Below are 24525 nucleotides of genomic sequence, written 5' to 3'. Positions count from 1 at the left end.
TAAGTTTCTTTGACTTGTTCTTTGCCAAGTTTATTGATCGAGTCCAAGCTATCCTAGCATTACGATGAATAAGCTAAGACCTGTTTATATTGTTCAACACACATTACTAGATTATAATTTGTTTGGTTCTTTTTGGTCTTTTTTTGTCTTTCTTCTATGGTCGCCTTGCCTCGTCTTTTTTCTTTTTTCTTTTTCTTCCATTCTGTGCATTATAACATGTGTTATGCGCTTTTTATCATTCGCGATATAAATTTTTAATATTATTATTTTACAGTTAGGCAGTCATTTTAGCAGTATGTACTCAAATTATTGGTATGATGAAAAACCCATCGTATATAAATAGTACAGATTGCATTAAAGATTGCAAATTTAAGGAATTGTTAAGGTCATATGCATAGCAACAAAGACACAAAGAGTTTTCATTGAATATCAAATGAATTATAACCAACCAGAAATGAAATGAAAGTAGGAATTGCAGGGCGATGTCCTCTAGATGTGATTATTTATTATTTAACCAGAGACAGTCACTGGAAAATCAGACATTAATCACAGTATTATCTGGTTATATCTTGTCTGTCATCCATCCACGGTACTTTGATGAAATCCCTTTGGCCCTGCCGCAACAAAAGATGTTTTATTGTACCTTTATCTAAGATTAATGTCGTCCATACAAAGTCGTAATCTAGCTTGACTGTATCTTCTTCAATACATCATTACTTTCCCCGGGTCAGCAGATGGTCATTTTCAGGCCATTCTAGCTGGACAAAATTACATCAATAATAATAAAGTCAACTCTGATTATAGCAAGGTCACTGGGCCTGGCCAAATCACCTATTTTTGCAGGATGTTGTTATCTCACTTTTTGTAATCTAAATATTTGTAGTCTTTGGACTTGTTGTTTGGTATTTTTAATAAAACCGAAATGAAATGAAGTAAAATGAAACTTACACATTCTTCATTATTATTTGTGCATTTCAGGCTGCGCTGGTTGCTCAGATAGAAGAAGAATTATTGGAAGACGAGCTACAAGAAGAAGTCAATGCTGCTTTGCCAAACAAAGACGTTACTCCAGAGGGGACTGGAAAAAGTAAAATCCAAAAACCCTCCATCAAACCCAACACCATTGAGTCTTCAACACCAGTCACTTCTATCGATGATTTGTTTTCTGTTAACGAGGACGATAAACCATCTATGGAGCTAGCTACAAACAAGAAAGATCCTTCACAAACTCCTACCAGCTTCAACAGCTATCAACCAGTTTCATTCCCATCTCAGAAGACTACTAGCAAGTCTAGGGATGCTTCAGTCAGAATCAGTCCTAATTTGACATTGGATCCAGGCGTAAAATCCAACGTCAAAAACCAAAAGAATCAATCGAAAGATGGCGGGGAAAGCTTGAATCTGAACATCCAGAAATTATCTAGTCCAGATCGGTACAAACAAACCCAATCTGAGTCCACAAAGCCGAGCTTAACAACCCAGTCACAAGGACTAAAGACCAAGATGTCACCAAGATCAAAAAGTCCACGTGACAATGATTGGAATCGCCAAGATGCTGTGAAAACACAAGGACTAAGAACAAGACGCAGTCCAGGCACTGAGTCGTTGATTCTTAACAGCAATAATAATCATCAAACAGTGGAATCGTTGGAAGATCAACCATCGTCGTTAATAGATGGTGATTGGTCAGTCAATAAACCAGATGATCTGAATCCAATCATTAACGATGATCTGGATGATCTGAATGATTTAGATGATGATGATGATTTAAGCATCGGCTCGTTACCATCGCTACCTGATGAATCAAATCCTTCGATCACAAGCAAAGAGAAAACTTCACCGAAAATCACTTCAAATAACGGTAAGTTATTTTTTTCAATGTGACATTTGATTGCATTCATAAACCCTGATGTACATGTACATTAGATTTGATTGGATAAATATGTCAGGGGGGGGGGGGGTTGTTTGAGAAGCTTAGTTTGTCTCCTCAGATGTTTGCAAAATAATTGTTAATAATGTTAGTGGTAGCATATTTTGCAGAAACATTTTTCCATGTATGCACATTTAGGGTGTTCGGGTTGTCGTAGTCGTCTTTTTCCTTGCCTTCAACCTCTCAGACCGTAGTTCAAACCCACTGGGAGCACTACATGGATTGGGTTATCAGTCCGTACCTGTATGCGTGGGTTTTCCCTGCAATAGTTCTCTGGGGTTTTCCTCCCACATCTAAAACTGAAACTTCCTTCCTTGTCTTCTCTCCATTGGGTTCTTGGCTTGTACAGTGATTAAGTTTGCTTTTCTGAGAATCCTTGGCTTGACAACCAGATTTAATGATATATATTGTTTGGTGCATAATGTTTGTCTTATTTACTTAATTGGCATCATGGCAAAGCATCTTAGCACCAAGGACTCTGGGTTCTGGTGCTGTCAGGCTGTAGGTTAGCTCCCAGTCAAGGCTCTTATATCATCCAGTCAGACACTTAACCATAATTGATCTGTCCTTTGCCTAGGGCATTAGGGCTGTAGGTCCAGCGTGTTGAATTACTAAGAACACATTATGAAAGAGTAGGGGCTAATTACTGTGTAATATGCCACAGTGCCTCTCTGTGCTTAATAGGGGTTTTATTTAATCAGACTTCATTTATTATTTATCACCTCTCACCTTCATGTAGGTGCAGAAAGTAAGTCCAGTTTCTGTGTTGTGATACCATTGAGTAATAACTTCTGGAAATAGAATGTTGACATCTTTTAAAAATAAACACATTTTACTATTTTAAAAAGATTCATAAATTCTGGAAAAGTAATGTTGACACCTTTAAAAATGAAGTACATTCTTATATCCAGTGTGTTTGAGTATTACCAAACCTGCATTGGTCATGCCCTCAGTAATAACAATTGTGCCGAGTTGATAAATGTGAATTTGGGCAAACTTACTCACTCTGACACAACAACAAGCGGAGAAAACAGAATGAACTGTTGGAAACTGCTTACCACCAAATGGACCTATGGTATAAATTCACAAAATAGTTAATGGCCTGACGCTTGGACCCTAGCAGAGTCTTTCTCCAAGAGAACTATGCTAGTGTCTAAACAACAAAAAGCTCTGAAAATCAAAATCTTTTTTACTATTCACCCAAAGTGACAACCACTTAAGAATCTTCAAATAGAAACATCCATTATATAAGATGCATTTATGGATGGATGATCATAAGTTATGCTGGATATAATTGATTCTTGATTGTTGTATAAGATGTTGAAATTGTACCTTCCTGCATACTATTATTTATTAGTCACGGATGCAGTCTAGTCCAATGCTAATGCAGAGTGGTTATTTACTATACACCAAAGACTTTCTCTTCCTAGGTATTGGTAGGATAATTCTTTATGCATTGTCTCCTGTATCCTTCCGTAGTATGCATGAGACAGCATTATCAAACCAATCCATATCGGATGTTATAGTTGCCAGAAATAAATGCAAAATGCTGTGAATTATGGTGTGGTGTGTAATGCACACCCTACACTGGCATACAAGGTGTTGTACTTCAATGGTTACACACCTATAGATGTTTTTACACCTCTGTGTTCAGACACCCCTAGTGTGTGTTCCTATTCCTAACCATAAAGCCTGGTCCATATTCTTGTGAATGCTAAGCAAATTTTGGTGATGCATCAATCCGTATGCGCTCCCCTTCAATTTGTGACGCAGGAACCTTTTTTTTCGCGCGAAGCATTCACAATAATTATAAACCGGGCTTAATCCTAACTCTAACTGTAACCCTAGCATGTAATTCTCAAGGGGGTTGTCAAAACATAGGAAACCAGGGGTGTCAGAATATGGGGATGTCGGATGATGGAGATGTTGAAAGATAGCGCAGTAGCCTTACATAACTCTGCAAACCTGCCATGAAAACAGTGAGACACCCATCTGTAAAGATTTCTTAAAAAGCTAACAAGAACTATGCATGATTATTGCTAGAAATTGGAAATCAAGAACCCCTCGATGTTTCATATGCAAAACTGAATTTTTTTTGAAGGCAATATATATTTGATGATACTAATTAGCAATTTATTACTTTTACTAATTTAGAAGCAAAGAGTCATATACTCTTTAATAGTGAATATATGATATAGGCTGTAGCGCTTGCAATAAAAGAACTATAAGGTGAAGGTTTCTACCCTAGGGATCGATAGAAATTGTACATTTCAGCTTGTATTGAGTAGTTGTTTACTACCTGTTTGTTATATATGACTAACTATTGATCAGGGATTCTTTGTAAGTGTAAATAGCGGCCAACCTTGGGTCTGTAAGATTCAAGCATATATTGTTTGTCCATCCGTTGCTTATTTTCCGTATTTACTACGTGGCAACGGTTGCTAAGTGATATCACGATTAAGCCCTTGCCATTGGAGTACACCAAGGTTAATGAGTCTGCTGCCGACAATGACCATCAATTGTTATACAAATAACCATTTCAAGTTCAATAATGATGAGCAAACCTTAGACTTGGGGTCTAGTGGAAGTTTGGTGTAAAAATTGGGCATTGATCAAGAAGAGGTCAGGCTTGATATTTCATGGGGCATCAAATGGGATTGCCTCCATTATCCCTAGTCATTGCCTTGGTGCCCTTGAAATGCTCTAGTAGAAATTTACAATTACCTCATACGGTGCCCTTTACCAAGGAGTTAAATAATGCCTTGTTGCCCTTGCCTTTTCAAAACGTAGCATACACACCTTACTAGTTGTTAATATTTTGAGTGTTGGTTGTTTTTGACAGATGAGTGTGTCAAGACAGAGCCAGAGCCACCAGCGTTGCCAAGTTGTGGTCCTCCTCCATTATTTAGTTACAGTGACTCTCCAAGAACTGCAAGCTCCGAACTCCCACACCACCAAGAGACAAAAACAACAGAAAAGGTGCATAGTACACAATATTGATAATATATTATTCACACTTAACTCCAGACGTGAATATGGTAGTATTAATACATTTGACGTCATCAAGCACTTTACTCATTGTTTGCTTCCATTTCTTATTTGCTTCATTGCGTTCCTCAGGACTCCTCATCACCATGGCAACCAAATCCATCTCCTCATCTCACCCCTCCTAGAAGACGACGTTCTCGCTCATCCTCCAACGATCGCAAAAAGACGGAAACATCTTCCAACGATCGCAATAAGATGGAACCATCAAGTCCGTCACCAACCATTTCACAATCTGCTCCTTCTTCAACATCATCTCATGATATAACAGCCATTCCTCATCCTCTCAGACCAGCTCCAAGAAGTAAATACTCTGCCCCGCCCCAACAACCAAGACGCCCAGCGCCTCCATCACCCATCATCCTTCCTAAATCATCCCCAAGCCAACCTCGCAGGCTTACACCCCAATCACCAAGGACTCCAATAGATAGAGTCACAGCTACACCACCTCCTCCTATACAAATACAAGGCATTAAAGGAAGCCAGAAAGGACTAAGCAAGTCAGTTCCAGATTCACCCAAAATAAAAAGAAATAAGGGGTTTGGAGGTTTCTTCAAGAAAAAGTAAACTCCAGCTAAACAAGGTTGTGTTTAAAGTGTGTGTACAGCATTGTTTTGAGTGAAATATCTATGATTTGAACAAAGAATAATTGACTAGGGCAAGTTCCCTGGTGATTGCCTTGGTGCCCTTGAATTGCTCCAGTAGAAATTGACAATTTCCTCACAGGGTGCCCTTTACCAAGGAGAAAATGCCTTGGTGCCCTTGCCCTTTCAAAAACGAAGCATACATGCCTGAATCAACAATCAACTCCAAATAAAACAAGAAGTTGTTAATACTACAAGCAGCTTTTAACATCAGTTTCTAAAGATTGTTTTGTCTCTAGATATTGATTGTTGAACCTTTCTACCTTTAGAGTCAGTCTTGAGACTAATTGATGCTACTCAGCTTAGTCTTAGTACTGAAGGAAGCATCAATGACGAAGCTCTATTAACACATTGCTATCCACTAAGGAAACCACTAACAAACACCTCTATTATTCACAATTCTTTAAATGTAATAATAATAAATGAATAATGATGACTGGATTTAGACATGAGTGTAGCATGATAAGCTGATTAATGTCTCATGTTGATTCAAATGTTGGATATATTTATAGAAGGAAGTGATGAACTTATCTTCCTTGAAGTCCTTGTCTTGCACTCCTCCTGAAATTTCATTGACCTGCTCACATAGAAATTATTGCTTAACAATTCTCTGCTAAGCAGGGCCCATTAAGCCTATAAGCACAACAAATTTGCTTAGCACACAAAGCTGTTTGCTTAGCAAAAGTTGGGTTACCAGCCGGAGAACCCTACTTTGCTTTGGCTGGTACCTCAGTCATTAATTTGTTGTTGCTTAACCAAGAAATTTACTAAGCACGATTTGCTGCTTAACAGCTTTATGAACGTAGTACTAGAAATGAGCAGGATACCGGTCACAAATTGTGCATGTGGCATGGTAGTTTGCCTGGTAATCTGGCATTTAGTGCTTAACCAGTTTGATGATATTTTGGTTACAATTGATAGAACCTAGAGGTAGGATTATTATGATGATTATTGATTTGAGTTTTATTGTTATAACCATGATGGAGCCAATATGGCCTTGTCCTATGCGTACCCATTAGAGCTTTTATGCAAATTACTCATCTTATGTATGCAATTAATGCCTTATCAGCAGGCAGTGGAGTTATTAAGTCTGTAGTATACATTATGCTATACAGACATGTTTAACATGAAAGCTTTTAAGAGCTGAGTGCGTGTCTATACAACTTGAATAACTAGATTGTATTACTAATAGACCAAGCAGGCTGTGCTTGCATTTTACTTCAATTCCGCTGACTTTTACAGCGCAGGACGACTTGTGTTTTTTTATTTTGATATGTTGTTGAGTTAAAAAAATATTGTTTTGTTTGAAGCAACCTTCAAAGACAGAATTCAGTGTAAAAAGTAACTAGGTGCAGACTTTGTTTTCTGTCTAGTAAAAGATTGCCTGCCAAATGCCATGGCTTATATACTGTTGGCATGCAGAAGTACAATGATTGCACCAGGAAAGAAACACTGATTTGGTTTTAGTTTCCACTGAGGACCAAGGAAGGTCTGACATCACAGTACCTCCCATCCAGTAGTATAGTACTATAGAGTTATCCATTTATCGCTGCTTGAATGACTAATGTCAAATCAGACACTCATTTTAAACACTTACTCTTCCTATCTTGGCTGAAATACTTAAAACTTATCAATGTGACTTTGTACTATATTTAATTATCTTATTAAATTATGATATTCTTAAAAAATACTTCTTTTGATGCCTTATCGTGATGTAATGGTGTGCCTTATACTTAGAAATTCCTTTAACAGCAATAATAATATCATGACTGAAAAACAACAAGTGTTTATTTTAAGTTTATACTTTTCTATGTGAAAACAAAGAGACTAATTAAGTGTTTGAAGTGTCCAATGCTGTTGCCAACTTCCTGATTTGGCCTTAATATATATTGGTTTTATAGAATTCCAAAATGGCTGATATTGTATATTTTGTTTGCTAAATCACTGTGTTACAGTTGCTTTGCTACTCAAGAATGAAGTTATCAATACATTAAGGTTCATTGTTGAAACTCATTTGTAGATATTATTGTATATATTTGTATTTATTCCTTTTTCCATCTGTAAATATTGGTTATCTGTATACATTCTGGTATAGAAGTATTTGAAAAATTATGCCTTGACAAAAAATCACACATACAGCTCCGTGTTTCAGTCACTGTGTGAACATTCCTTTTTTTCTATAGACACTTAAAAAAGCTTTTGAATAATTTGAATGCAGTGACATTTCTTGTGCTTATATTTAACATTTTCCCTAACTATAGTTTGTTCTGTCTTCCTCGTTCTTATGATTTTATACCACCATCGATGAAATACCATAACAGATATATAAATAAACATATTAACTGTGGTTGTTTTATCAATTTTGATAAGTATTGCTTTATTACTTGTTTTACATTCTTTCAAATGTCTTTATACAGTTAAAAACAAACATCGAATTGCCTTATTTGCAATATTGATTCCACTTGACTGCTTTTATTCCACTTTAAATGTGTGTTGTGTTGTGCTGTGTTGTTAGCCTTTAAGAAAGACTCCGCTAGGGTCAAAACGTCAGGCCATTAACTATTTTTTGCATTTATACAATCGGTTCATTTGGTTGGTATTCAGTTTGCAACAGCTATTTCTATTTTCTCAATTGTTGGTAATTTAAGCAAATTCAAATAATTATGTGTTTGTGTTTGTGTTTGTAAAATATGTGTATATAGTTCTACTACACTGTTTACAGGGTTTATGTAGGAGCTACACTATTCCTAAACTTTGGGGCCAAAAACGTACGAAAGACTGATATTTTTTCTAATATGTGGCTGACTGACTTATCTATATATTTATGTATTTGTGCAAATGTCACTATTTTAAAGAGGAATTGTATATTTTCCCTTGTATATTGCCTATTATTTCTTTTGAATTTTTTCATGTGCTCTTTAAATTTGCCGAGATGACACGAAGTCCGATTGTAGAATAAATTGGAATGAATTGTTCTGCTATTGTAGAATGGATGAATAGTTAAGTCTAGCTTGAACTGATAGCTGGTAGGCCTATCTACTCACCGCCTTAATTTATGAGACATCTTTTTTCCCCGTCCATTCACATATCAGGCTGCACCAAATGCTAATGTGTGCGATGAAATCATTATAATTTATCTTCTATAGTTACAATATATTCTATAAACTATGCTATTCCAATAATTTATACTATTTGACTCCCTTGGAGTTGTTTTTGAAAAGTACTTAGGAATTTACAAATATCTCTTTTGTAGTGTCTTTTGAATAATCGAAATACAACAGAGAATGTTTTGTTAAGCAATATTTGTTTTGGGTTTTTATCTCCAATTTGTATCATTTATTTTGTATTAAACAGAGCAATCTTGACTTATATATTTCTGTTTTTAAACGGATTCATAAATTTGATTTAAAATTCGCCAGTCTTACCTTTAAACTGATTTAATGTGTGAAACCATGGTGATAACTTAATCTAAAGCTTACAACATCACATTAAAACATCGTTTCTGAATTGCTATATATTGTCATTCATTCTGAGTTGCAGTTATTTAACTGTCTGAGTTATTAATGTGTTGCGTGTTTTATCTTGTAAACCCATCTTGCAGTTATTGGAAGAGGAGAGATGATTTAAGTGGTTTGCTGATGTGGGAATAGACATGTCATTCTAAACCATTCAGATAAGAATCAGCCAACTGTCAAATAGAGTTGCCATTAGGCAAACGTATACATAATCCCCATCTCTCTGTAGGCAGAGACGAATATGGCTTCAATCTCAACTCGGACCATCATATCCTAGCTCGTGCATACACAAATCTTTATCCAAGAAATTTAACGCCAAGAACGAAAGTGTGATATTTTTATCTTGCTCATGAACCTGACAATTTATGATAATACTGTGTGAGGGTTAAAGTGTGATATTGGACCACGAATGGCTGACCTTAATGACTTTATTATTTCATTCGAATCAAAGCACACTGGACCGAAATACTCGGCTGGAATTTGATTAAAACTGGCACAGAAGGATCGTGTGTTTTATGTTAAATATTCGAGGTAGAGGCATATCATTGTTCGGGCGTTTATCGGTGGAAATTGTATAAATAGAAGAAATATTTCTATCTGTATAATGAGATGTTATATACTGAAGAACATTGATAGGACACCAAGGGAAACTAGAGGAGTAAATATTTAATATCTTGTGGTTAAACAAAGAACCTAGACTAGAACCTATGACCTTTTGATAAATTTATCCGATTAACATATTTTAATACAATGTTGGGAAATAAATAAGAAAAAAATAAGTTGAGTGGAGCTCTGAGAGTTTGTAATGATATTGGCTAAATTGCAGATTTGTAAGTAATTTTTAAAGTCAAACTGAACACTGTTTTGCAAACACATGAAAGGTTTTTTCCTTTCGTGACAACACCACACGACTATTTCATGTAATGGTTTTATGCCTGACCTGTTTGATCTGAACAAAATGATTTAAGAGCGATGATTTTATTTTTTGTTCTTAGCAGGACAAGACAGTCGCTGTTAGAGATCGTTAATTACGATGAGGCGAAATCAGGGCGACTAATCTAAGACGGACCCATCTTTGTTGTTGAGACAGGTGGATTGGAAGTGGCATGACCATGTGGCATAGAAGGTTAAATAAATAACTGATGTTAAGAACCTTGTTGACATCAAGAGCCTTGCTCTTGAGAAAGGCTGAGACTATGTCAGCTGAGGATAGTAGAGTACCAAGTCAAAGAGATAGAGAAACACAAACACAGTGGCTGCTCTAGATTCCGACACTAGTATTATGCACCGGCGTTAGCTAATTGGGGTGGGGGGGGGGGCTAGTGGGCACGCCCATGTAGCGCCCCCCCATGAAAACAAATTGCGCAAAAATTTCAAAATTAAAAAGAAGAAAGAAAATGAGGAAAACACGTTTTAATATAAACAAAACTTAGTGAACAATCGTATCATATACCCATCATAAACAAAGCTTGCCCCCACCCCCACCCACACACTCACACACCCACCCACCTTAGAAAAACGCACCTTTCTGCCCCGACATGGGATGTGACCCACCACACCCTTTCAAGAGAATTTTCAAGTGATATCGAAGTTGTTCTTGTGACGGTGAACATCTTTGTTTTGTAAGACAAACTGAATTGCTAAGCAGACATGGGAGAGTGGTAATTTCAACTAATAAGTGTATAAATAACATCGCATTGTTGAGGAGAAAAAGATAAATCAATTAAGTCGAGGACGGCTGCGCAAGACATAGGGTAATTAGCTTTGCTGAAACATTAAACAATTAAAACCTTGTCAATACGTAGGTAAATCTATTGCATTGATATTTCATTTAATAATGCCCTATTTTTACCCGTCTTGTTATAACATTTCAAGTCTTGCCAACCAAAAAAAGATCTATCATGTGCTAATTAAAATCGTCTTGTGCATAATTTGTTGTTCAAGATCTAAGTCAGTGCAGCGCCTAACAATGTGAGTGGTTCGTAGGAACTGAACATTAGGTTATACCGGTATGACTTTGATGCAGAGCATTACATCAGTAAATAACCAAGAAGTTTGTTTACTTCAACCACACGGCTTGCTCTATGCTTCTGCATCATAGTCTGCCAACCTATGATAATTGCGATCGCTGTTCATATGAAGATAGACAAGTTAACAGTAAATTGCAAATTAGTTTTTTAATATTTTATATTTCACACGTCGTAGATGCAAGGTCGACCCAACTGTCACTTCTTCGATCCATGGTCAAGGACCTTAGTTTTTACGCGCCATCAAGCTTTGTACCAACTCGACCTCCTGCAAGCGATCATCAAAGTTTCAAATCGATCTCACATACCCCCTCCCTGTGAACAAACCAGCTGCTCTCACAGCGGGGGTCGAGTTGTCTTCTCAACATCAAAATCTTACATGCATCTTGAACAAAATAATAATTACAAAATACAATCTTGATATTGTTTGACATGTTTTATTTACAGTTTCATTTATTGCTGATGCCCTTCATTTACAAACAAGACACACAGAAAGGTATTGGAACCATCCGGGTCATTGTCCCTCTAACTAATTAGATTGGAACCATCTTGTTCAGACAAGATACAAATCTCCTGAATTCTTATCCTGTAAATACATTGTACTCGGTTATTATGCTCAATTGTACTCGGTTATTATGCTCAAACAGTACATACTCAGCACACACACAAACACACTGTCGCAAATCGAGGACGTTCCATTGTTCTCCCATAATATTGTTTTAGCGATGTCCTCATCAGCCTGTTTGAAATATTATATAGTGGACACTTATAGTGCGCTGGGCTCAATTTCATATAGCTGTTAAGCAGAAAAACTGCTTGAAAAAAATGTCTTTGCTAAGCAATAATTGAGTCAGGCACCAGCTACAACAATGCACATTTACTGTAATTTAGGCTGGTACCCTGAATCTGCTTAGCAATACTAATCTGCTTTCTCCTGAAGATGAGCAGAGTATACTGTTCGAAACGTCGAGACCACACTGACTAGTTTCAGAGCCAACACTCCCTCAAAAGAGATTTACACATGGTTGTACCCGCAAGTTTACTATTTATTTATAGTTTCTTCCTAAATACTATTCTGTGTTTAGCGAGGTTTTATCTGCTTACAGGCTCTTAGGGTTTGTGCCCTGTTTGCTGCGGGTATTCACAGACAAAATTACCTAAAATAAATATGGTGTTATAGTAGTTTGTCCACCATACCTCAAAATGGCGTAGGGGCTTATCGGTATTGAACACGAACGCAAAGCGAGTACCGTTCTCTCTACTTCATTTTACCAGATCCATTTGTTCAAAGTTCTCGATTTAAACGTAGATAAGTTCACACACACACACACACACCCACCCACCAACCACAACCTATATTACTATAAGCCAATTTGATTGCACATACCCCCATAAATATCACATATGAAAAATATCTTCATTGTCTCTTTATAATACATCTAAACGTATAACTATTTTCTTAATAAAACAATATTATCATTTCTAATAAGAAAAGTAAAATTAGGCATTGCACATAGACGAAACTTTAAAGGGTGCACTTACTTTTAAATTCAAAAGTGATTTGAGATAAGAGTTGAGTAATTCAAATATATACCGTGGCCCTATAGGCCTACTGGCAAAGTTGTGTGTGTATGAATGAGATTAGAATGTGGAATGGTACAGTTATACAAACAAGCCAAGATGGCCGGTCTAAGTCTTCTCTGGCATCCATAAAGTGTTTGGATTAGAGGTATCTCCAAACTTAGTAAAAAGTCTTTCTCACTTCCTGGCCCTATTCCATAAAGCCTGTAAGCACAAAAAACTGCTAAGCACAGGAACATATTGCTTAGCAAAAAATAGGTTATACCAGTCAGTTTTTGCTAAGCAATATTTGTCTGTGCTTAGCAGGTTTTTGTGCCTACAAGCTTTATAAAATTGGGCCCAGAACTCAGAGCACCTTCAGCAAAAACATTATCTTAGGTTACCAGCCAAAATATAATGTCACGTGTACAATTTTGGACTGCTATCCTGCTCAGATCTGCTAGGCAGAAAATGTGTTAGCTGCATTATAAAATTGTGCCAAGTTAAAACCCTGTTATTCAAGCAATTAATTATTGGCGTATAATTTCATCCTTCAGAAAAAAACATAGAATCTTGTTGTCATTTTGGTGGGTATTTCACTGAACTGTGATCTATTTCCTAACACACTTGTGAATAAGTTGCCTCCAAATTCCAAACTACAGACTACTTCAATTTGATTTAGGTTTGCCTTTATCAGCAAGCTTGAACGAAATCAATAAATTTGTGTAAACTTGTGACGGAATACAACAAAACGGTTTTTTTTAGATAGAGCCGACAATCCAGAGCGATTATGTCCACGCATGAAGAATAATTCCAACACAGTTTAAGAAGCGTTACTGACGCCCCTCGGATTCAACTTCTGGGGCATTGGGAAATGTTTCTCAAAATGCATTTTTGTTTTATCGAAAATTGTTGTACTTCTTACCATTGGTTTTAAGAATGATAGCAAACTTACCTTCTTTTTAAATGCTTTCTTGTTATTAAATGAAACAGTTAAACAGCAAGTAGCCTACTGTTTTGTTTTTGACTCGAGAGATCAAAACCGTGGTACAAAACGTCCCAAGTCTTAAATAATTTTGTCTGAACGTCTTTAGTTTTTGAGAAAAGAGTGAAACAATTTATGGATATGGCGAGTCCAAAACTCGATGTTTCCGACAAACAAATTTGTCACTCTTTTCTCGTCGCTCCGCTGACTAAAAGCTCAAAAGTTTTCACATGTCACATGAAGTGCAAAATACTAGACTTTTTACCAAAGTTGCTATTCTCGACTTTCACAGTTATGTCAGACAAAAACACTTTCCTTGAGGGTAGTGAAACAACTGTGCAGTTGGTTATTTCATGACGTAATTGTCATCAATTAAACTACAAAACTGATGCATATATTTGTAGGTAATTAAAAAAATCAAACACGCTTATATTAACAACACAAAACAAAAGTCTTTGTCAACTTTCATGCAACTCTATTGTATAAAATAAATGTTGAATATTGACAATGGGTTCATCATGAATGTATGGACGGGGTCCAATCATACAGCTGCTTAGGCAAAAACAAAACTGCTTATCAGTTTCCTGCTTATCAGAAATAGACAGGATACCAGTCACAAACTGTACAGTGACATGGTGGATGGTAACCTTAATTTAGTAAGCATAAAGTGGCTGTGCTTAGCAAATGTTTGTGCTTAAGCAGCTCTTTGAAATTGGCCCACAGTTCTTTCTCACCAATGCATGATTTTACACACAATGTCATCAATTATAGCTAAGCATGCTAAGTGGCACTCATGGTGATTGAGGAGTCTTTAAAATATAATCTGCTATACAATCAAATAAGTCTACACATTTTTTTGTATTCCACACAAATCTCATATGTTCCTTTCTGCATGTCAATCTTGTGTCAGGCAGACCATAAGCATTATACGTGCGAGCTGATCAATAAACAGCCGTTGGATCTGTATCACTGCATTGTAGGTGTTCATTAAACAGCCGTTGTGTCTTTATCATTGCGTTATAGCCTTTCATCAAACAGTCACTGTATATTTGTCTTTGCATTATATGCAGCTCACCAAACAGTCGTTGGATCTTTATTACTGCATTAAAAGTTGTTCATTAAACAGTCGCTGGATCTCTATCACTGCATTGTAATGCGTTATGCCCAGGCCGTGATCTTTCGAACGACAAATGCATTAAGCTCCTGCCTCCATTCCTTTTGTTATATGTTCGAAAACAAACTTTAACCACAATTTGTAGATTTCTTCTATCTTTTCACTATATCTTGTATCCAAAAGTTCCTCAATTGCCTTAAGTAAAGGCTGATGAAATTTCTGCAAAATTGCAACAACAAAAAACAACTTTAATAAGCAAACCCTCCCATCCCCCAAAATGTTGAATAGTTTATGTTCATGTGTTCAAACTTTAGCCAGTTTATCACTGTATAATCAATTCAAACGAACATTGATTTGATATTAATAACTGTGTATTTAAAAAGAGGAAGACTCAAGGTAGATTGAAAAGTATAACAACAAAAAACAAACAAACAAACAAACAAACAAACAAACAAACAAACAAACAAACAAACAAACAAACAAACAAACAAACAAACAAACAAACAAACAAACAAACAAACAAACAAACAAACAAACAAACAAACAATTAAACAAACACCACAAGTTATTTTCGTCCCACTTGTTAGTTATTGTAATAACTTTACGGTCTTTGGGGAACTCTCTTCTTCGTTTTTAGTTTGAACAAATTAATTTGACAACACACAGTCAATTAATAGACTCACCATTATGACATCAGCATCTAAGCCTAGTTTTGCATGTCTTTTACCCGTTTTAGTCAGAAGTTTGATCGCTTCGTCAACATCTCCTAAATTCTCCACTGATTCATCAAACACAGACATCAAGGCGTTAGCATGAGCAGCAAAAGACTCGTCTTCTCTTAGTTGATCCTCTGTCTTTCCCGTAAACGAAGGAAACCAATCTTGCGTGTCTGGACATTGCTTGAATAATCTAAAAGACAAGCAAAAAAATAGGTAATGGCTTGACGTTTCGATCTTAGAAAAGTCTTACTCGAAGGCTACTTACCAACCAAAATGACAAAATTATATAAATACAAAAAAGAAACTACTAGAGAAAATGTGAGAAAATAAGATTAGGCCTCTGTTGCAACGTTTCGACCCTAGCAGAGTCTTTATCGAAGGCTAAAAAAAGTTGCATATGAAGCAATAAACACTTAAGGAACGGTGTTTGAACGTGGGTCATGGGTAGGTTTTGCCAACGTAATGCTTGATAAAAAAATTAAAAAATGAAAGCTACAATAAAAGTGGAATTTGCTGAATACTGTGTGTGCTTTCTGAGAAAACAGGAAAATTGTCGCGGTGTTTTCACAAGAACGAATCCATTCATTGTGCAAATGTTTTTGTTTGATTTTAGTTGTGAAGCAGCATAGTCTGTCAATATTTATTCAGAGAAAAACCTTCTTTCTGCGAAAATCGGTAAAGAAAATAAGTAAAGATGAAGAAGTCTCTCTCAGTGGAATGAAAAGTCATTTCCCCACAGACGTTTAATCGTTTGTTAACAGTGAACAAAACGCACGAATAGCTGTAGCATTGCCGGTGGCAATATACAACAAAACATTATTTGTAATGAAAGTGGTATATTGTTACCAAATCGGGCTGATTCCTGCGGAAATGCATTACACATGCTGATTTATTGATTGCAAATATTGAATGTTATAATTCTCAGAAACTGACACATCAACATAATCATAACTTAATAATGAATAATATATAATAATCGTCCGTATTAGCGGCTTCGGACAGCTACGACTAGATCGCCTAGCCATTATGCATTGAATGTCATTAGCAACAGCCATAGCCGTCTGCCAAATCGGATATAGCCCTATTTGAATCTTAAAGAGACCCTTTTAATAATGAGAAGCCTAAAGATGGATTGCATGACGTCAAGCATCACCATCTTGGATTACACACAATGGAAACGTGCTCTGGTGATGGTGTACGCGCAGCGCACGATTCTCAGCCAATGATAGCCTTTCATGCGTGCACGTTTCATCCAAGATGGCGACTAATGCAGTCAATTAAAAATGGACTTGTCTTTAGATAATGTATGGAAGAGGAAGGGGTGCCAGGCACAAGCGCAAAATATTGTTTGAACAGTTCGGCTTCAGTTCGTTGCAAAGCTCTCGTATCTAACACTCAATGCATTAATAAGAAAATTAGATGCAAACAAGATTTGCATTTTGTGTCAATCACATATAATTGTGTTGTCTTTCTTGTTAAAATATTAGTTGAGATTGTCATATTTTAGCCTTTTAAAGTAATATAGAAATAGATATATATATATTGTCATTGTCATTGGCTAATGGCAATTGGATTGGTATATCTAAATATTCCATTGATACCGTAAATAATAAATGATAAAAGCATTGAAATAAGCCGTTAATGTGAGATGTTTCTGCACAGACGTCACGCGATACAAATGGATTTACCTCTCAGAATTCCACAATGGACGAGGCTCCCAAAATGACTTACTTTACATGATTTAAATTCACCCATATATACACATCCATTATGTTAAGTGTTTGGCCATTAGATATTTCATTCTAACTCAATAACGCTGTGTCAAGGGTACTTAAAGGCACTGGACACTATTGGCAATTACCCAAAATAATTGTTAGCATAAAATCTTACTTCTTGATAGTATAAACATTGTGAGAAACTGCTTCCTCTAAAGTAACGTAGTTTTTGAGGAAGGAGTAAAAATCTCTCACTAAAAATATTTGAATTGAATCCGATACTGAGGTCTCGAGTTCAAGCATCTGAAAGCACACATGTATTTATTCTTTCAATTATCCCTAGCAACTTTGACGACCAATTGAGTTCAAATGTTCACAGGTTTGTGCATACATGTTGATATAAAGTTACCAAAGATGGCCAGTGCCTTTAAGTGTGAAGGTTTTTTCTTAATTCGCGAGTATAACATCCAGTAGGAGTGGGCGAATATTGTGAAACACTCCATCCAGTGTTATTGACGGCAAATTTTATATTGGTTAGACCGTCAGTAAGACCCAAATAATAATAATATTGCCAAGAAAGAGGTCGAATCCATGCCTGTAAGCGTTACTGAGTATCCAGAGTCTATCTTGAGTATGGATGCTATACTAATAGGTTTCGAGGACTGAGTAATAAATACACTCTCACAACCGCTGTATATAAAACTACTGCAGGCATCAAACTTAGCCCAGGCTTCTATTGTATACAATTAAAGCCATCAAACACGAATTGTGAACCATTTGGCTATAGGGGCTAAAACTGCAGTCCTGGCCAACTAATGTAATTAGCACAGTATGATAATACGGAATGGTATTTTCAACTGACCGGGTTACTGTAATGATCGTTCACGCTCACTCCATCTCAAAATGGATATTTTTAACCACTGACATTTTGCATTTTTTACGGATGAAATTAATTGTTGAGTGTAGTCATATTATTTAGTAAACAACACGTATTATTCAGCGCAAAACAATGATTACATACAAATAAATAACCAAATAAATAAACAAATACATACATAAATATATTCGTCGCACAAAAATGTTGTTCAGCTAAATAAATTGTGTGTAAAATTAGCTGTTGCAAACGAAGAAAAAAAATATACATTGGTATAAAACAAACAAAATCTAATGGCCTAACGTTTCGACCATAGCAGAACTGTCTTTCTTGAAGGGTATAATGGAAATTTGTATTTTCAGTGATATAAATTTACTAGAAATGTTAAAAAACATAGCTGTTTCCCTCTACAGTGTACGGTGCGAGTATAATTTGACTCACTGGTTTTTAGGTTGCATAACTAATTTGGGTGCCTTAAAACATTCTTATAATCAAATTGGAAATATAAATAGAAAGACCCAATCTATTTTATCCCCAAACGGACAACAGAAGAAATCGAATAACGGCGTTTCAATTTGTTGCCTTGACCACATCGCACAGTATGGATGACATAATTTAAAATCTGCTATAATCAGATTCAGTTAAATTGACCTTTATTCACAGGCATTCGAGGCAAACGTTGACAATAAAATAAAACCCACAAGTCAGTATCGTTAGAATTGAAATGAATATATTTTACAGATCAGCTTAGACAACTGAGCATGTCTGTTGTCAAGTCTTTATGTAAAGCTATTTTATGTAAAACGATAACTGAGTCTCAGAGCAATACAAAGAATGGAAACCCTGGTTAGGAATTATTTGGGAAATTATTGAACTTAGTAACCGTTCTCAAGGAGTTTTCTTCTTAAACAAGCTGAATATAGCTACATACAAATAATACTTTGACAACATTACTCTTTTGTTTTAAAGACACTGGACACTATTGGCAATTGTCAAGGACCAGTCTTTACAGTTGGTGTATCTCAACATATGCACAAAATAACAAACCTGTGAAAATTTGAGCTCAATTGGTCGCCCAAGTTTCGAGATCTATAAAAGAAAAAACACCCTTGCAACACGAAGTTGTGTGCTTTCAGCGCTTGATTTCGAGACCTCAAATTCTAAATCTGAGGTCTCGAAATCAAATTCGTTGAAAATAACTTCTCTCTTGAAAACTACGTCACTTCAGAGGGAGCCGTTTCTCACAATGTTTTATACAATCAACCTCTCCCCATTACCCGTTACCAAATAAGGTTTTATGATAAAAATTATGTTGAGTAATTACCAATAGTGTCCACTGCCTTTAAACTGTCCTTGTAAATGATATACTATAGTCTTAATGCTGAAACATAACGCCAAGCTTTATTTCTAACAGTAAGACGTACTACAGATCAAAGTACATCTAATATTAGGGTGCTGGTACACGACTAAATCAGAGGCTTGAATATTACATTGGGATAACGTGAAGATGCTCAGAAAACTGCCTTAAAGGCACTGGACACTATTGGTAATTACTCAAAATAATTGTTAGCACAATAAGGTTCTTGGTTACGAGCAACGGAGAGCTGTTGTAAGCATAATAACACACAAGAGAAACGCTCCCTCTGAAGTAAAACATAAAATATTTTGTTAAAAAGAGGTAATTTCTCACTCAAATAATAAATAATAAATGACTTCAACTAAAGCCTTTTATTATGCATCTGAAAACACACAAAATGCAACAAGGCTGTTTTTTCTTTCATTATTCTCTTGCAAATTCGATGACCATCTGAGCCCAAATTTTCACAAGTTTGTTATGCATAATGTTGGGATACCAAGTTAGTGAGAAGACTTGTCTCTGACAATTACCAAAGGGGTCTAGTGCCTTTAAATAGAACGTGTTACCTAGCACGCTTGGCAACATTTACCAGCGTACTGACCATTTCCTTGTGTGTTCATGAACTTTTAATTATATATGTGTCAAGGGAATGCATAATTATTTGCCATCAGCAATTGGAATCGTTCTATTGTCACAAATGAAATTGAAAATGGATATAAACAAAACCAGGAAGGACTATAGTCAAATTTAGGATCGATAAACACACGAGGATCGATAAACACGCGAGTGATTGCACTTAGCTCACATTTCAACGAACCATTATACCAACATTGATTATTGACTCAGAATAATTCCTTTAATTAAATATTCTACTACTTCACGCCTTCTACTTCACATCATTTCCGCAGAAGCAAATATTCCCCGATCATATGACCCAGAGAGACGTAAAATAATGAAAACGTAAAAAGAACAGGTTAACGAATTAGGTTTGTAATGGTCCCTATATCAAAACGATATCATCGTTGAATTTAGCCTTCGAGAAAGACTCTGCTAGGATCAAAACGCCAGACCATTACCCTTTTTTTTGCAATTTGAATTTTATTAATGGCCTGACAAGTTATTCTACTGTAAAAGGAAATTCTATAATTTTTATACACTCTGTGTGTATGAGGCGTAGAGTTAATGGGTAACAATATAATTATGTATAAATTCAAAGAATTATAATGTTTGGACTCAAGTGTAGGCCAGCAACGTTTCGTAAGATGTTATACTCTGTACAATCTGTATGGCGAATTGCTTGCTGTGTTACGAAAGACAAGAAAGGAACTATAATGTCTTTTGAATTTTAAGTTTTGCAAAATAAAAATAAATATTAATTAAAGAATGACAGCTTCATTGTCTCAATGTCAAGGTTAATGAAATTAGTTTTCAAGTAAAAAAAAAATGTTATCCTATACAAATAAAAGCTGTTTTTTTTCTTTAGTAAACTGGTAAACGTCACTCACTAAACTAGTGGGTTTTGACTTAAACATCTGTTTGTTGAATTGTTGAAAAAAAATCTAAATTATGTTGCAATAATATCTTACATTTAATTACAGACCATTCAACTGTTATTGCCTTAATTGTTTATTTTAACGAATTTTTGTTCCTAAAATAAAAACAGTTTTTCGTCTCGAAGCCTCTGTGACCTTTCAATTGTACAATCGATCTCATCTAGAAACTTGTTATAAACGAATCTAATAAATAAATCTCTTTAAATAAAATCCCACTCCTGTCAAAAACTACAGCATTTCCTAACAGGCTCTACTGTCTTTCAGTACATGGTGTAAGGGCAGGAAGAATATGCATAGACTTGGAAATGATAATGGAAGTGTTTGATGAAACCAGACGGGTTGACAGCCTTGTAGTATAAGGCTTAGTCACAATGGTTTGATCCTAGAGTCAAATGACCTTAGAATGTGAGATGACCTTACTATGTAAGGTGGACTGAGGGGGAGATGGCTTGTGGGTGAGATGGTGTTACGAACAGATTGACTCAATGTGAGATTGATTGAAAGTGAGATCTTCATAGGGAGTGAGATGTCCAAACCATGAGATTGACTGAATGTGAAATTTTCTCTGAGTGAGATTGTTAGGGAATGAGATGACTCTCACAATGGGATTGACTGGAAGTGAGATTGTCTCAGAATCCTGGGTGAGATTGTTTCGCATTTAGATTGCATGGGTGAGATTGGCACAGTAAGATATCATGGGTGAGAATGTCTCAGAGTCCTGGGTGAGAATGTCCCGGAGTCCTGGGTGAGATTGTCTCAGAGACCTATAGGTGAGATTGTCTCACAGAACTGGATGAGATTGTTTCACAGTAAGATAGCATGGGTGAGATTGTCTCAGAGTTGGGTGAGATTGTCTCATACAGAGAACTGTGTGAGATTGTCTCAGAGTAAGATAGCCTGATGGGTGAGATTGTTTAAGAGACCTGGGTGAGATTGTTTTACAGTTAGATAGCATGGGTGAGATTGTCCCAGAGTTGGGTGAGATTGTCTCAGAGACCCGGCTGAGATTGGTTCACAGTTAAATAGCATGGGTGAGATTGTCTCAGAGTTGGGTGAGATTGTCTCAGTGACCTGGGTGAGACTGTCTCAGAGTAAGATAGCCTTATGGGTGAGATTGTCTCAGAGACCTTGTGAGATTGTCTCAGAGTAAGATAGCCTGCGGGTGAGATTGTCTCAGAGACCTGGGTGAGATTGTCTCAGAGTAAGATAGCCTGATGGGTGAGATTGTCTCTGAGACCTGGTGAGATTGTCTCACAGTAACTATAACATGGATTGGTTCCAAGTGATCAGGTATCCGAGTTAGATGGTTTTAGAGTGAATAGATGACATAAGCAAGGATGGTGTCGGAGTGAGATGGTGACACAATATGACAATATTGCGTCGTAGTCGGACTAAATCTTACATCCATCCCATCAGTGTGGATGACAATGCTTCCGTCAGTGTGGATGACACTACATAATGTTTATTTTAAACAAACATCAGTGAGTCCTATCGTATTAGGGCTTCCCTTTTGTTTATTTTCCGATTTAATTAATTGAGGCAGAGACAAAACAAGGCATGTGTAATATATTTCGTGAGTCTACCATTTTGTTTACCTTCTGTCATGATGCTGTATAATATTATTAAAATGTGAACAATTGTGAAATGTACCCACCTAATCAGAGCATTCATTCCAACTCCTTCTAAGCTTCGTTGCACCGCCTTCCATGATTTTTCCAGGCTGAATTTTTGTCGAGCTGATAAGGGTAGCCTTGGGTCTGTTGGTGGAGGGGCGTCTGGCTCAGGGATGCCACCGGCTGTACCATTCTTAGTGGTCCTCTCCTCCGTTACAGACGAAGCACAACCCATTTAGTTTATCTGTATTTCCCGTCGAATATCTACCGAGCTTCCAGGAAACAGTGTTTATATTGCCACAGAAAACACAGGCGGCATATTAAACAGCCCGCCATGTTTTGTTTTGCGATCGCTGCTGCGTCTGGTGCTGTTTGTGGCCGCATCTTCTGTCCATTCCATTTATTGACGATATACACATTATCTTTTATGAAGATGTCCAGGAATATAAATAAATTAAAACACCTTCCAGTTAATCTCAGTATGGCATATTATGCTAAGCAGTAGAAGTAAATTAAATTGTTTCTCCAACCATAGTGTTATCTGAACAAACAGACAGTATTTTTCTGGCGTGTAATACAGGAAGGTTTAATCGGCAATCTGGCTGCTGGATCCGTATGAAGCTTTATACCAATTTAAATCCTGTAATCATCTCATATCATTCATGGCTTCGTTGGTCCTAATTCCATGCGTAGTTCATCAACCACATTTTTGTTCTTCAAAACAATGATGAAATTATAAATGCAGAGATATTTAACCTTGCGATGATGTATGGCATGCGTGTGGTCTAAGCATCGGTCCGTTGCAATACACTGTGCTGTAGTGGCTAAAACCCACTAGACAACCATGGTATTACCGGTGTACACACAACCACTGTACACGTCTAAATTATTATTGGTCTACCAGCGTACTCCACAGTAAAAGCAAGTCAGGCATGATACGATCGCTTATTGTTGTTAGCTCGGTTGCTAGGTAGTTTATTAACATGCATTTTCCCATTTCCCGTTTTAAGTCAATGCCAGCGTGAAAGGAACTAGAGTCATGCTTTTAATGGTGGTATAAAACAAACAATATTGGACCTTACAAGAAGAGTTTAAAATGCATCTTTCAGTTATCGTAATTATCTAAAGGATTTTGTTGGAAAAATAAAATGGAGCATTTAAGAGATAAGTCTATTTTTGAGTTTATACATTCCGTCTATCGGAAATTAAACAGTGTTTTGTTGCGCCTGTGGATGCTGATAATGTAATAAAAGCGATATTTTGGTAAACAAAATATAATACAAAATTTAAATACAAATAAATATATAGATGAAGGATAGCTTTAACGAATAAATAAATAAATAAATACAACAAACAGATAAGGCTAGAAAAAGGGGCACTGCGGACAATTAAAATTAGTTTGTATTTTTCCCGAAAGTGCCCCTTTTCAGCAGTCTCTTGTGTAATTAACTATGATTGAGATAATCGTGGGGTATGGCAAATACATTGTTTAAAATAAAAATTCTAGGGAGTTTTTAACAACGGGACTTAAACCTGTCTAATATAAGAAGAGGGACTTTTTATGCAAATATTTATGCAAATGAGTTTCTTAAATCCCGGGTGTGTGATCACGTGGTTCGTTTAAGAGCAAATTTCAGATCAGTTGCGCTCTATTTTTTATTTGATAATTGATGGGTTGCCTTATTTATCGTTGTTAGTGTTCTGTTAAATATTGTTTTATTCGGGTAACAAAAAACCTTTTGATAAGAAACAAAACTGTCCTTGACTAATTAACACTGAGTTGTCCAATCAGAACGCCTGTATCTTGTAATGCAAATTTTGTTTGTGAAAGCCCCGCCCTCTTGAAGATCACATGACACAAGCAGCAGCTTTGC

The 24525-nt window shown here is 36.3% G+C and overlaps 2 protein-coding genes across 2 annotated transcripts in view; one reads left to right on the top strand and one right to left on the bottom strand.

Annotated features, from left to right (window-relative positions):
* Positions 1-9679, top strand: part of LOC139941338 (spectrin beta chain, non-erythrocytic 5-like) — a 62761-nt gene extending 53082 nt beyond the window's left edge. The window contains exons 71-73 of the mRNA XM_071937784.1: positions 979-1861; positions 4773-4909; positions 5051-9679. Of these exons, the coding sequence (XP_071793885.1) occupies positions 979-1861; positions 4773-4909; positions 5051-5542 (1512 nt within the window). The 3' untranslated portion in view covers positions 5543-9679. The remainder of the gene's footprint in view (positions 1-978; positions 1862-4772; positions 4910-5050) is intronic.
* Positions 9680-11628: 1949 nt separating this feature from the next.
* LOC139941330 (globin-like) lies at positions 11629-23509 on the bottom strand. The gene is made up of 3 exons (XM_071937774.1): positions 22693-23509; positions 15504-15729; positions 11629-15039 (listed from the first exon to the last, which is right to left on the bottom strand). The coding sequence occupies exons 1-3, from the start codon at positions 22884-22886 to the stop codon at positions 14902-14904; spliced, it is 558 nt and encodes a 185-aa protein (XP_071793875.1). The 5' UTR covers positions 22887-23509; the 3' UTR covers positions 11629-14901.
* Positions 23510-24525: the final 1016 nt, after the last annotated feature.

This window comes from Asterias amurensis, chromosome 1, assembly GCF_032118995.1.
Source record: "Asterias amurensis chromosome 1, ASM3211899v1".
Classification (NCBI taxonomy): domain Eukaryota; kingdom Metazoa; phylum Echinodermata; class Asteroidea; order Forcipulatida; family Asteriidae; genus Asterias; species Asterias amurensis.
The sequence above is the reverse complement of the archived record's forward strand: the minus strand, read 5'-3'. Positions and strand labels throughout refer to the sequence as shown.